Source organism: Chanodichthys erythropterus, chromosome 7 (assembly GCF_024489055.1).
Source record: "Chanodichthys erythropterus isolate Z2021 chromosome 7, ASM2448905v1, whole genome shotgun sequence".
NCBI classification, from domain to species: Eukaryota; Metazoa; Chordata; class Actinopteri; order Cypriniformes; family Xenocyprididae; genus Chanodichthys; species Chanodichthys erythropterus.
This window is the reverse complement of record NC_090227.1, coordinates 21,109,902-21,124,936: the sequence shown is the minus strand read 5'-3', so window position 1 is coordinate 21,124,936 and position 15,035 is coordinate 21,109,902. Positions and strand designations below refer to the sequence as shown.

Sequence of the window (15,035 nt, the reverse complement as noted above, 5' to 3'; positions counted from 1 at the left end):
GGGGCGATGCCTCGGGTTGAAGAGACGCTTGCGAGCCATCTATCGCCCGAGTCTGCATCGTCCCCTGAGACTTCGACTCTGCAGCCGCCTGACCTGCCGCCCAATAAGCATTGCCCACCAAGCCCCTAAAGACAACTTCTAGCTTGGTGGGCAAGGCTTATTCGGCGGCAGGTCAGGCGGCTACATGCCTTCACACGATGTCGATCCTGCAGGCATATCAAGCCCACCTGCTAGGGGAAATTGATGAGAGTGGGGAAGCGTCCTTTGAAGCGTTGCATGAGATTAGAAAGGCAACAGATCTAGCTCTCCGGGCCACCAAGGAGACGGCCAAATCCATCGGCCGCTCTATGGCAGCCCTGGTGGCCACGGAGAGACACCTATGGCTTAATCTCTCTGACATCAAGGAGAGAGATAAAAATATGCTTATGGACGCGCCGCTGTCTCCTAATGGCCTGTTCGGCGACGTGATGTCAACTGTCGTTGACAGGTTTCAGGAGACACGGAAACAAACAGCGGCATTCTCCAAAAACATTCCCCGCCGCTCTCATCCCCCCGAGGCAGCTGGACAGCCAGCTCCTCAGCCCACAGGGCTCAACAGAAGGCCAGTGTCGCCTCCCGCACTCCCCCACGAAGATCTTGGGCGAAGCCTTCCGGAGGTAGGACGGATCTGAGGACCGTCATTATCTCCCGGAAGGCTTCAGAGAAGAGGTCCTGACATTTGTAGTGCAGGATCTCTCGAGGGCAGCCCCCTTCGGGAGGATTCGGATATCGGGTCCTTCCCGGTGCCCTCAGGGGACCGTCCTGTCAACCCTGCCACCCAGTGTGCATCAGGACACAGCGGTCTCCGCCGATACTCCGAGGAGGGTCTCACAGCACGTGATTCGTTTGTCTGCCGGTGCGCCGCGTCAAATAGATGTGATAGAACAGGGTTACAGAATTCAGTTCGGTTCTCGTCCGCCCAAGTTCAAAGGGGTGCTTTCCACAATGGTACCCCCAGAGCAGTCTCAGGTGATGGAACAGGAGGTTACGACGCTTTTGCAAAAAGGGGCTATAGAAAGGGTTCCCCCTCCCAGCAAAATGTCGGGCTTTTACAGCCGTTACTTCATTGTTCCAAAGAAGGATGGAGGGTTGCGTCCGATCATAGATTTACATGTACTAAATCGATCTGTAAGAAAGTTGAAGTTCAAAATGCTTACACTCAGACAGATCATTCCTCAGATCAGGTCCGAGGACTGGTTTGTAGCGATAGATCTGAAAGACGCATACTTCCATGTATCCATCCATCCTTCTCACAGGAAGTTCCTCAGGTTTGCTTTCGGGGGCAAAGCTTACCAATACAAGGTTCTTCCCTTCAGCCTATCTCTCTCACCCCGCATGTTCACGAAGTGCGTGGATGCAGCACTGGCTCCGCTGAGACTCCAGGGCATCTGCGTGCTGAACTATATCGGCGATTGGTTGATACTAGCTCAAACAGAACAGTTGGCAGTTCAACATCGAGATGTTGTTCTGTCGCACATGAAAAGGCTTGGGCTGAGGCTCAATGCCAAAAAGAGTGTGCTGGTCCCGAGTCAGGTTGCAAACTATCTAGGAGTAATCTGGAATTCCACCACGATGCAGGCACAGTTGTCCCCTGCTCGTGTGAGTTCCATTCTCGGGGCTGTGAATGGGGTGAAGTTAGGCCAGTCACTCACTGTAAAACAGTTTCAGAGACTGTTGGGTCTGATGGCAGCCGCGTCCAACGTTATTACTTTTGGCCTCCTGCACATGAGACCCTTACAGTGGTGGCTCAGGACCAAGGGGTTTTCTCTAAGGGGAAATCCTTTTCACATGATCAAAGTCACGCAGCGATGCCTTCGTGCTCTGATCATGTGGAAGAAGCCTTGGTTCCTGTCCCAGGGACCCGTGCTGGGGACTTCTCGTCGCCGCGTAATGCTTACGACAGATGCTTCTTTCACGGGCTGGGGGGCGATCATGAGTGGTCGCTCGGCTCAGGGTCTTTGGGAGGACCATCAGCTCTCCTGGCACATAAATCGGCTGGAGATGATAGCGGTGTTTCTTGCTCTGAAACACTTCCTCCCAGACCTGAGAGATCACCATGTGTTGGTCCGTACGGACAACACTGCAGTGGTCTCGTACATCAACCATCAGGGGGTTTGCGGTCTCGCCTATTATCCAAGTTGGCCAGTCGCATCCTCCTCTGGTTCCAGGGAAAGCTCCTTTCGCTGAAAGCAGCTTATATCCCTGGGCAGTTGAATGTGGGGGGGGATCGCTCTGTCAAGGCAGAGCGCGAGACCGGGGGAATGGAAACTCCACACCGAGGTGGTGGAGTTAATATGGAAAACTTTCGGTCGAGCTCAAGTCGATCTATTTGCCACAGAGGAGTCATCTCAGTACCCTCTGTGGTATTCCCTGCAGCACCCAGCACCTCTAGGGCTGGATGCTATGCTACAGACGTGGCCGAGGCTGCGCCTGTACGCATTTCCCCCAGTCGCACTGCTCCCGGGAGTTCTGGAGAAGGTTCGCTAGGAGAAGGTCGACCTGATATTGGTGGCCCCTTACTGGCCGACCAGAATATGATTTTCAGACATAATGTCACTACTTCACGGCTCTCCTTTGGAGCTTCCTCTCAGACAGAGAAAACCCTGACCTGGGATCTAACTATTGTGCTCCAAGGGTTAGCCGAGGCTCCCTTTGAACCAATAGAAGAAGTGTCGGATAAGTTCCTTACACTAAAAACCATCCTTTTGTTAGCTGTTTCATCCTTAAAGAGGATCGTTTCTCAGTCGTTGAAACCATCCTCTGTAGCACCTATAACAATGACCAGATTATGTAACCGCATTTTTCAGAACCAAAGATTTTAGAACCAAACGTCTCCATTCGTGTTTGATTAAGAATGGAGTAAAAGATTCTGAAGTATACAATCATGATCTTGCAGTTGGTTCAGCCTTGCCTGTGGATGTCACAGTTTTAAAAAAAAAGAAAAAAAAGAAAAGAAACATTCATTATAATGTCAAAAAATTATTTCATGACACAACTTTACATGTCTTCATCATCCCATGTATCTGGTCTTTCCTTCTCACTTTCTACTTCTACTTTTCCATTTGTTGGCCCACATCTGCTCCAAAGTGTTTTGACCATCTCGTCAGCTGTCCCCTCAATCATTCAGTCTTCATCAGGGTACCTCTTTGCAATGTACATTACTAGCACAACATTAATCCCTCAGTTCATGTTGTGGGGTTGCTGAAGCTGCTTGGTGTATTTTGAGAGATGTGGAGCCAGGTGTTACTCTGCAACCATTTTGCTGATTAATGCAAGATCCTTCCTTGAGATCACAACTGCAGAGTTTTTTTGTTCATTTCATTTATTTATAAAGCACAAATAAAAATAAGACTGTTCCATAACTTGGGACCAGCCACTGCAAACGCACGGTCACCTCTCAACTTCAGTTTTGATCTTGGATAAGACTGAGTGCAGAGTAATACTGTCTGAGGATCGCAAGCATGTAATTAACGTATTCACGTTCAAAAGGTCTGACAAATAGGAAGGTGCCAGACAATTTAAAGACTTAAAAACAAACAGCAAAATCTTAAATTCAACTCTATAACGCACTGGCAACCAATTAAGAGACACTAAAATCTGAGTTCTAATGTGTTCTCATTTATGAACCCCAGTTAAAAACATGGCTGAAGCATTTTGGACCATCTGAAGCTTTGACATGGAGGATTGGGTAATCCAGCATACAGTGAGTTACAGTAGTCCAATCGAGATAAAACAAATGCATGTGTGACTCTTTCTAAACTTTTTGTTAGTGATATTAAGCATGCTCATTTGCTCAACTAAGCAGTTGTCCTTCTTGGTGTGACCTGTGTAAATTTAATGTGGGATGAGGGCTGTCCTGGCCCTTTTGGGGCTTTCATGCATCCATTGCTATCAATACAATAATAACTGTAATAGTAAAAGTAGACTTTTTATTTCATTAAAAAAATAAAATACATAAATAATAAAACAGTTCTTGCCATCCACAAATCGACACCTTTGAATTATATATTTCAATGAATTTTGTCAAAATGGAGTTATCCACATATTCTTATTCTGTGATTTACATTGTGTTTTGTTAAGTTTTAGAAAACAAAATGGTTCAATCCCCAGGTGAAAAAGACATAGTATTAAATGTATTTAAAATATACTTAAAGGATTAGTTCACTTTTAAATAAACTTTTCCTGATAATTTACTCACCCCCATGTCATCCAAGATGTTCATGTCTTTCTTTCTTCAGTCGAAAAGAAATTAAAGTTTTTGATGAAAACATTCCAGGATTTTTCTCCTTATAGTAGACTTCAATGGGCACCAAACAGTTGAAGGTCAAAATTAGTTTCAGTGCAGCTTCAAAGAGCTCTACACGATCCCAGATGAGAAATAAGGGTCTTATCTAGTGAAATCATCGCTCATTTTCTGAAAAAAATTGAAAATTATATCAGTTTTAACCAGAAATGCATATTTTGAACTAGCTCTCTTCTTCTTCTTCTTCTTCTTCTCTATTTGAATTCCAGCAGTGTAGACACTGCTCAGTGTATTACTGCCCTCCACAGGTCAAAGTTTTAACTAATTTTTACATGCAATATGCTAGTTCAAAAGTATATAACAATTAGTTCAAACTTTGGCCTGTGGAGGGCAGTAATACACTTAGCAGCGTCTACACTGCTGGAATTCTAATAGAGAAGAAGAAGAGAGCTAGTTCAAGATAAGCATTTATTGTTAAAACTGATATAATTTTAAATTTTTTTCAGAAAATGAGCGATTGTTTCACTAGGTAAGACTCTTATTTCTCATCTGGGATCGTGTTGAACAATTTGAAGCTGCAGTGAAACTAATTATGACCTTCAACTGTTTGGTGCCCATTGAAGTCCACTATAAGGAGAAAAATCCTGGAATGTTTTCATCAAAAACCTTAATTTCTTTTCGACTGAAGAAAGAAAGACATGAACATCTTGGATGACATGGGGGTGAGTAAATTAACAGAAAAAGTTTATTTATAAGTGAACTAATCCATTAACCCTGTAAAACCCAAATATAGAAAAAATTATATTCCTCTCAGATATTGTTTTAGGAGGCCTCTGATGTAGAAATTAAATATTTTTTTTTTTAAAAAAACGTACATTTTAGTAAGCTTTTAGGGAAATTTTGTAATATTGCAACGTTGGGCCTAGTTAGGAGCAGAATTTCTGTATTTGTACTCACTTTTTCTGAACAGATATACAGAGCATTTAAGCATTCATTTGCAGGGTTGATTGCTTACTTAGCCCCATAACAGTATATATCATGAGTAATAATCACACAACAGTCATATTTTTTTATGAATAAGCATTTATTAATAAAAATATTGAAAAAAAATGTATTTATAAAACTTTTTCTTCTATCACTTTCAGTGACAGGCGAACATTGCACTTGCTACACAGTGTATTTGTGTATCCATTATTGCAGTGTCTGCAGCATCCTCTCTTCGTCTTTACTGGGAAATGTGCAATCATGTCTTTGCGTACATCAAGTGGATGGTGGTCCGATGACCTCTTGGCATTCTGAAATGGAAAAAGTAAAAAAATAAATAAGTGAATAATACATATGGGTCTTATATTGTAGATAAACTGAAAAAGGGTGGTAGACCATGTGTCGAGGGTAGAGATCTAAGTATTATTCATCAAAGTATTATAATTTTAAAGCAAATGCTAATCAAAATTCCACTACTACATTCAAACAATATACTGTCTGGCTGGCCTATTATGCTCTCTACTTATCATACTAAAAGGAACACATGCATACCCCCAGAGCACTTACAGGTTCATATTCAAGACCATTCACACCTGTCCCAGCACAATGCAACAGGCATCCCCCTCAAAAATCCAGAACAGTCAGAGCCTGTTTTTTCTTTCTCCTAATGCTATGAACTACTTGGGCAACACTCATAAAAAATCTCAGGATCATTTAGAAGTTAAAAAACTACAAAGATACAGGGAGTTTCAGATACTGTTCTAGATGATGGAGTTTCAAATTCCACATACAATTTATTCCTGTGTTTAATTATAGTATAAGCTAAACTAAGTACTAACTTAGCTCAAATGAATCATCTAACAGTTTAAATTTCAATTTGTGACCTTGTGAGAAGTGCAGTGTCCTTATGTAATGTGTAGGAGCACAGGCTATTTTGACTACCACTCTGGCCCAACGTTGTAGAATTACAACATGGATTTAACAATCTCTAATTCAAATTTGATTAATGTTTTCCAAAATAACTAAATATGTATGTGTTCTAGACATTGCAATAAACACACACAAAAATAGATATATATGTAAGGAATTTTACTTGAATCTTGACGACATCCAGTTATGCAAAAAAATGAGATGAGCTCAACGCAAAGTTTGCAGGTAGAGTAAGTTCATGGCCAGATGACCAGACCTATAAACACTTCTTCTACCAATAGCATTGTGAGGACAAACAATAGAACCCATTAACTATGTAAATGTGGTCTTGAGAAAAAAACAAAAAAAACAAAAACATTTTTTTTTTTTTTTTTTTTTAAAGTGATGTTGTAATTCTGCAACAGTGGTCTTTACAAGATTAAAGGTGCCCTAGAATCAAAAATTGAATTTACCTTGGCATAGTTGAATAACAAGAGTTCAGTACATGAAAATGAGATACAGTGGGTCTCAAACACTGTTGTTTCCTCCTTCTTAGATAAATCTTATTTGTTTAAAAGACTTCCGAAGAACAGGCGAATCTCAACATAACACCAACTGTCACGTAACAGTCAAGATCATTAATATGTATGCTCCCAATATTTGCATATGCCAGCCCATGTTCAAGGCATTACGCAAGGGCAGGCAGGTTTAACGTCTGGAGCAGCACAGCCGAATCATCAGACTAGGTAAGTAAGCAAGAACAATAGCGAAAAATGCCAGATGGAGCGATAATAACTGACATGATCCATGATTACATGATATTTTCATTGATATTTGTAAACTGTCTTTATAAATGTTTCGTTAGCATGTTGCTAATGTACTGTTAAATGTGCTTAAAGTTACCATTGTTTCTTACTGTATTCACAGAGACAAGAGCCATCGCTATTTTCATTTTTAAACACTTGTAGTCTGTATAATGCATAAACACATTCTTTATAAATCTCTCCAACAGTGTGTAATGTTAGCTTTAGCCACGGAGCACCATCAAACTCATTCAGAATCAAATGTAAACATCCAAATAAATACTATACTCATATGATCTGACACATGCATGCGGTATGCATGATGAACATCTTGTAAAGATCCATATGAGGGTTATATTAGCTGTGTGAACATTGTAAAAGCACTGTAGGTGCAGGAAGCGTGCGATTTAAAGGGGGCACAGCCTGAATCGGTGCATAGTTAATGATGCCCCAAAATAGGCAGTTAAAAAATAAATATAAAAAAATCTATGGGGTTGTGGCGACCAGGGCGGGCGAGAGCCGTGAGGGAACGGCGCGAGGCCGGTGACGCAAATGATAACAAGCATCACCTGGGAGGCGCACCGGCCTTGAGTCGCTCACGGAGGAGCTCCAGGAGCATAAAAGGAGGAGCGACGACCGTGGAGGATGAGAGAGGACCAGGCCTGGACTTTATGTTATGGTTTTGTTATGTTTGTGTGGCCGGCAGACGTCCGCGAGGGTCTGCCGGCATTACTTTCATTTTGTTCTTTGTTTATTTTACATTAAAGTTTGTTTGAACATTCGCCGGTTCCCGCCTCCTTCTTCCCACATCTACGAACTGTGTTACATTGGTGCCGAAACCCGGGAGGAAGGAGGGACATGCTGTCGGAGAGCCCTCGCTGCTGAGGGGGATCGCGGTGCTGCGGAGTTCGGGCAGCGCGGAAGTGAAGACCGCGAGAGGCTGCCTGAGGCGGTGGTGCTGGAGCCTTGTGAAAGGTGGGACGGAGACCCGGATGCCGTGCTCCTGGGATGAGGTGGGGTGGCTGCCGTCCTGGACCTGGAGGGAGCGGAGGAGTCGCCGCCGTCTGCTGTGAGCCGGAGCCTGCTGCCGTCCGCCATGAAGGGGAGGAGCAGGGGACGGGGGACTCGCTGCCGGCTGCCCTCAGTCGGAGGAGCCATCGCCGGCCGCCAGGAGGCGGTCGAGGATCGGGCCGTCCACCGAGCGTCCAGTGCCACCGCATGGCACCGCGAGAAAGAGCCTCTTGGCAGGCTGAGGACCGAGCGGCAGTGTGTCGGGGAACCGGACCAAGAATTTTTTTTTTCTCTTTTTCCTCTCTCCCCTCTCTCGTCCTGTCGCTCCCCTTGCTTCTGTCTCCTTTCTCTCGTCTCGTCTGTCCTTACCCCCAGGTGCTGCGGCCGCCGAGACAGGCCCCGGGGGGGAGTAGAGCGCAGTCTCGGAGGTACCCCCCGGCCTGTGAGGGGCGATGGGGGTATGTGGCGACCAGGGCGGGCGAGAGCCATGAGGGAACGGCGCGAGGGAACCTGGGAGGCGTACCGGCCTTGAGTCTCTCACGGAGGAGCTCCGGGAGCATAAAAGGAGGAGCGACGACCATGGAGGACGAGAGAGGACAAGGCCTGGACTTTATGTTATGGTTTTGTTATGTTTGTGTGGCTGGCAGACGTCCGCGAGGGTCTGCCGGCTTTACTTTCATTTTGTTCTTTGTTTATTTTGAATTAAAGTTACGTTGAATGTTCGCCGGTTCCCGCCTCCTTCTACAGGGGTATTTTGAGCTGAAACTTCACAGACACATTGAGGGGACACCTTAGACTTATATTAAATCTTGTAAAAACTGGTTCTAGGGCACCTTTAAAATGGAAGTAGTATGTATATATATATATATATATAGTATGTATACTTGAAGTACTCTGGTAATAAATATATACTTAATTACACTTTTAAGAAATATGCTAAACAATAAGTGTACTTCCAATATATTTCTAAAAAGTATACTAGAAGTGCTTTGCTAATAAATATATGTTTAATCACACTTTTAAGAAATATGCTAATGTAACGTAATGCTCCAAGACTCGAAGGCTGAGGATTCAAACGCAGTTTTATTGAGAATGTTAATCCACAATCATAATCCAGTGTACAGGCAAAGATTAAAACAAGCACCCAGTCCACACACAGGCTAGGAACTAGGCAAATGGGAAAACCAAAGGCAGGCAGAGAGTCCAAAAAAAAAAAACAAAAAAAAAACAGGATACAAGAAACCAGAGAAACGGTCAGAATTGCAGAGTTACACATACCATACTTCGCAGGGAATGGATGAGTGAATCAGGCTTATATAGGCTTATATATAAACAAGGCTGATGAGATAACAAGGTAATGAGATAATGAGATAACAAGGGGGTGTGGTCCAATGAGTGTCCATGGTAACAAACAAGGGGAACAGAAGCAGGGAAACATGAGGTGAATAAACAACAGAGGAGACACAGGGATGGGCTCGCTCCTCCCTAAATTATATTTAGGAACTTCACTTATACTGTTCTGACCAGCAGGGGTCACCAATATGTGGTTTTCCGAACGCTTCAAAACAGTGAATTATTTTGCGAAGCAATTGGTTCAATTGATTTGAAGCTTTGGAACGCTTAGTTTCTCCCATCACTTCTGCTAACTTCAGTAACAAAGCTGATTTCTACTGCCCACACCTGTTTATACCTGAGAGTGTTGCTCACTGGTGCCCTCTCAGGGTGGGTAATAGAATTACAGAGGATAAATTGCATGTAACTGACATGAGACTGTTACAGGATGTTGCACTCAACAATGGCGGCTGATCTGAACGTGCATATATATATATATATATATATATATATATATATATATATATATATATATATATATATATATATATATATATATATATGCAGAAAGTTTTCTGTGATGGGTAGGTTTAAGAGAAGGTTTAGGGTTAGGGGTTAGAATATACAGTTTGTATATAGTAAGCTAAATGTATATTAAAATAAATACTAAATAATATAGATTTTTCATTCATTCTGTCACAAAGTGTCTGTAGATGGTGGAGCTAAATAATATAAAACTATTTATTTTGTGTTTCTCGTCCCATTATTGCTTTTTTAGTGTTTCTCTCTGGATGCAAAAGAATGATGTAGCACTTTGGGGCAAATATGGCCACCAGTAATCCAAAACTTGAAGACAGAATGGCAAAAATCTCCACAGCAACTGCATATTTCCCTGGTGAGCTCACATATGTTGGAACAAATGCAATCCACACAGCACAGAAGATCAACATGCTGAAAGTGATGAACTTTGCTTCATTAAAATTATCTGGAAGATTTCTCGCCAGGAAAGCTAACAGAAAACTAACTACTGCCAACAGTCCAATGTATCCCAGCAGCATAGAAAAACCAGCCACTGAGCCAACAGCACATTCATATACTATTTTAGAGCGGATATACTGGTTGTTTTTATGGGGTGTTGGAGAGGCAGTAGAGAGCCAGACTGCACATATCACAACTTGAAGGGCAGTTAGGACCAGAACTGTGCATCTTTGTTGAACTGCTCCAAACCATTTCATTGCTCCTTTGCCCTCTGGTTGAGATGACTTAAACACAGCTATTACCACCATAGTCTTGACCAGGATGCAGGAGATACACAGGACAAAGCTTATACCAAACGCAGCATGTCTTAACTGACATGTCCACAACTGTGGCTGACCAATGAACAGTAGCACACACAGGAAACACAGTTTGAGTGACACCAGAAGCAGGAAGCTAAGCTCTGAATTGTTGGCTCGTACTATGGGAGTGTTATGGTGATAGGCAAAGACAATCATCACAAGAGCACAGAAGCAGGTGCCAAGCAGAGATGCAGTGGTCAGAGAGATGCCCAGAGGATCCTCATAGGACAGAAACTCTACTTCTTTGGGGACACATTGATTCCTATCTGGATTGGACCAGAACTCATCTGGACACAACATGCACTCAACAGCATCTATGGGTAAGAAAAAAAAAAAAAAAAATACACAATGAACACAATGTAAGATTTTTAAGAGAAAATTAGGTAACACTTTACAATAAGGTGTATTTGTTATAATGTATTAACCAACAAGAACTTACCATGAACAATTCATTAATGTTAGTTAATATTAACACTGTTAAAGAGTTAGATTCTCATGCTTAACATTGCCAAAGTTTCAAAACACGAGTTGGACGTATGACAGAGTATTTCTGTGCCAAATACACTAGTTCCGGTTTCAGACCAGGTTTCAGAGAGTTTTCTTTTAGAGTATGGCCATTTATCACGTAATAAAGGGTGGAATTCCATTTATAGACACTTCTCCCTGATAAGCGTGCACACACACACACATCACCAAGAGCAAGAGCACGCCCATCAACATGCTCCGTTCAGGTTACGAAAAGCAGAGAGATTTTTCAACAATGGCTGTGTCCCAATTCAGAGGGTGCACCCTTCGAAGGCCACATTTGAAGGCTACATATATCATCGAGGTAGTCTCAATTAAGAAAAATAACTGTCAGAATGCAAAGTAAGAAAGAAATTACATATTTTACACCTCACAATGAATATCAGACGATTTTATTACAGTTACTTTTCTTAAATAAGACATCCTTAATGACGTATGCAGCCTTCAAAATGCGACCTCCAGAGAATGCAGCTTCTGAAATGAGACACAGCTCTTGTCACCAAAGGATCTGAATTGGTTGTGAGGGAAAGATGACCTTTTTCAGGATTTTACCTATTTCAGGAATAGTACTCTACAGGTACTCAAGATTAACATGTGATTGATAGACACTATGTGTGCTACCTACCCTTTAATAATGTATTAGTAAATGTTGAAACATCAACAAAGATTAATAAATGCTGTAGAAGTGCAGTGCATTATTAGTTCATGTCAACTAATGAAGTTAAATAATGTTAACTAATGAAACTTATTGTAAAGTGTTACCGAAAATTCTATCAAATTATATTCAAATTTTGCCAGCAATCTCCTCGCCTGTTGTATTAGAAATCTCTCCATCTCCGCATGGCAGACAGTCAAAACAGCAGACAGGATGACCCTTCCTCGTGGCTCGTCTGGTTCCTGGGGGGCAGCTCTCACTGCACACAGACTGTGGGGGCTGAAAGAGACACCATCAGTTATCAGTCATGTTTGTCATCACTTTTACATAATAACAAGCTTGGCTTTTACATTATTTTATCTCATTTGTCTCATATTTAGACTTTATATCTGAAAACATTATGACATTTAACATTCAATGTTAATTACTTTTTTTGTCTCAGAGTTCCAGTAAAATGCATCCTCATCCAGTGTAAGCATCATCCCTGATGCTGCCCCTTCATTTACTACACCGACCTTGTGGACCCTTATTGACCCTTCAGAGCTCGGCTGCCAGTTCAACACATCATAGATGGCCAGAGCATCTCCATTTTTATCAAATGACACATGATCCCCAAATCCTGTGGTGAAGTTCACTTTTTGTAGGTAGTGAACCAGCTGTACAGTTTGTATATAGGACAGGTGTTATATTTTTATCTGACATTTGAATTAATATAGAGCCCATATTTTGCTTGTCCACATTCAGCTCATCTATATGTCTAGAGAAAATTACCTGCCAGGGTTTCAGATTTGTTGTGTCAGCACAACTGTTCCCACTGAATGGTCCTCTGCCCTCTTCACACTGCATCAGGTTATGAAGTGCATGTGCCAAGGCATAAACTGCTTTATACACATTATAAGATGCTCTCAACCCTGAAACATCAGTGTATGGTGAGTTTGTCGTGCTCAGATCCTCCTGCCCTGTACAGACCTTTTTCACTTGCTCTCCTTCTGTCTCTTTATCCCCAGTTTCAAAACTGCACCCAAACATGTTCTCCCAGAAGATCCTTACTATAATATTTCTTTGATCATTGTTGGGACGAAGATGTAACAGAAAGTCATGAAGCCCCTCAATCTCCCCACGTCTGATGGCAATGCCCAGTGTGCCCCCCAGAAAGGGCAGGAAACGTGGTGTGTTAAACACAGTTGAAGTGGCCCAAGCTTCACTTGCAATCCATTGCCTGCCTGTCATGTTCTGCAACATAGCTTCGTTCATCAAAGGTATCAGTAAAGATGGATCAGAAAAAACAACCACTACTCTAGCTGTAGAGGTGTGAATCACTCCTGTTATACGTTGATTATCTCGGGGGTTATTATCATAGGGCAGTATTTCAGAAAAAGCAACACAATGTCCAAACCGCTGCATTTCCTGATGGAAGGACTGAGCAGCGTAGATACCATAGTCATCATCACTGTAGAGAAGACCAACCCAGGTCCATCCAAAATGTCTCAAAATCTGAACCATAGCCCGCACCTGGAAGGCATCACTGGGGATTGTTCTGAAGAAAGATGGGTACTTTTTCCTGTCACTCAAACAGGAGCAGGTGGCATAGTAGCTAATCTAATTAGAAATGAGGAGCAGAGACAAGAGACAGAGAAAGATGAACAAATGTTATCAGTTCTAAAGCTATTGTATTGTATTGTATTGTATTTAAATTTTTTTTTTTTTTTTTTTTTTGAAGCAGGTTTGTGATATTTGCACAAAGTTCTATTATGAATGAAAACATGACATATTAGATAATCAAATATTAAAGTCTAAAAAGATGTTTTAACTATCATACCATAGGCAGACGAAACAGCCCCAGGACACTGGAAATTGCAATAGAATGAGTAGAACCTGGATCACCTATGATTCCAATCACTGGTGGTGGGCCTTTACAATTGAGGTCAGAGAAGGTCTCCTCTGTCCCACTAACCAGAGCTGTGGCACCACGGAATGCTACTTCAAGCCTTAAACAGTTGTCGTAGATCTGGTAACCAAGTGTGATATTTGGCAGCAGGTGGGGATTGTTATTAATCTCATTAATCGCAAAAACCATTGTTAGTGCTTGCTGGAAGCTTGTCATATAGAAGCTAAAGAAGAAGACAATATAAATTAAATTGTGATTAACTTAGTAATACTAACTGTAAAAATAAAATAATAATAAGAGATTAACTGAATTTCATAACACAATAGTTTCAAATTTAATTACACTTTGTATCATATATATATATATATATATATATATATATATATATATATATATATATATATATATATGATACAAAGTGTAATTAAATTTGAAACTATTGTGTTATGAAATTCAGTTAATCTCTTATTATTTTATTTTTCACAATTTTTACAATTAACAATTTTTATATATATATATATATATATATATATATATATATATATATATATATATATATATATATATATATATATAAGACTAAATTATCATTGACAAGTTACAATGTATAAATATATATGCAGTCACAAAAAAAAAATATTGTCTTAAGTTTTCTTCAGGTGTTAGTCCAGACTCACTGCTCACAATGTGGTAGTTTTGGCTCTGTTCTGAAGCTCAGCTCAGGGAATACTTTGATGAATCTCTGAACCTCAAACAGACCACCAATGAGAAGGTCTCCATCCTGGAACATCCCCTTCAATGTAAAGTGTCCCTGGAGCTGACAGGAACCTGAACTGACCATCAAAGCTACACAGATATAGTTACAAGACAGTAACAAGAAAATATACAGAATTACCCACATCCCTCTCTTCTTATGAGTCTATGTTACTCTTTAGTCAGATGGCTGATTTATATAAAGATTTTGTGTGGTGCTTTTTTTTTTTTTTAATAGCAGGTGGTGCCACTTCCCTCTCTGGAAATGAGGACGTCATTTTTGTATTTTGGAACCCTCCACTTCCACCAAGTACAACAATTATTATAAAACAAAGAATTAACAATATTTTAATATATTTCCAACATTTAAATTTGTACTAATAATTATTATTGTAATGTATTTTATTTTATAAGGCCTGCTTTAAACCGAAACATCACAAATTTTTCAGATCACACCTCCCCCTTTTGGGACTTACTTAAGTCCCACCTTCATTGTTTTTATCCAGAGATCAGTTTCACAATTCAGTCTCCTCTGTTATTACAACATAGTGACTAA

General features: G+C 41.2%; 1 protein-coding gene across 2 annotated transcripts; it reads right to left on the bottom strand.

Moving 5' to 3' along the window:
* Positions 1 to 10,058: 10,058 nt before the first annotated feature.
* On the bottom strand, positions 10,059 to 14,627 carry LOC137022685 (extracellular calcium-sensing receptor-like). 2 transcript variants are annotated; one of them, XM_067389120.1, is made up of 6 exons: positions 14,404 to 14,627; positions 13,658 to 13,949; positions 12,610 to 13,437; positions 12,267 to 12,494; positions 11,994 to 12,117; positions 10,059 to 10,972 (listed from the first exon to the last, which is right to left on the bottom strand). In XM_067389120.1, exons 1-6 carry the CDS (start codon positions 14,625 to 14,627, stop codon positions 10,059 to 10,061), a joined length of 2,610 nt encoding a protein of 869 aa, XP_067245221.1. The 2 variants fall into 2 exon arrangements, with proteins under 2 accessions (XP_067245221.1, XP_067245222.1); XM_067389121.1 differs by having other exon boundaries at positions 11,994 to 12,108; positions 14,404 to 14,516.
* Positions 14,628 to 15,035: the final 408 nt, after the last annotated feature.

Coding starts and splice junctions, on each gene's coding strand:
- LOC137022685 (XM_067389120.1), bottom strand. CDS start 14,627: ATGTGGGTAATTCTGTATATTTTCTTGTTACTGTCTTGTAACTATATC. Junction 13,950..14,403: donor AAACTACCACATTGTGAGCA/GTGAGTCTGGAC, acceptor CTTCTTCTTTAG/CTTCTATATGACAAGCTTCC. Junction 13,438..13,657: donor GGCTGTTTCGTCTGCCTATG/GTATGATAGTTA, acceptor ATTTCTAATTAG/ATTAGCTACTATGCCACCTG.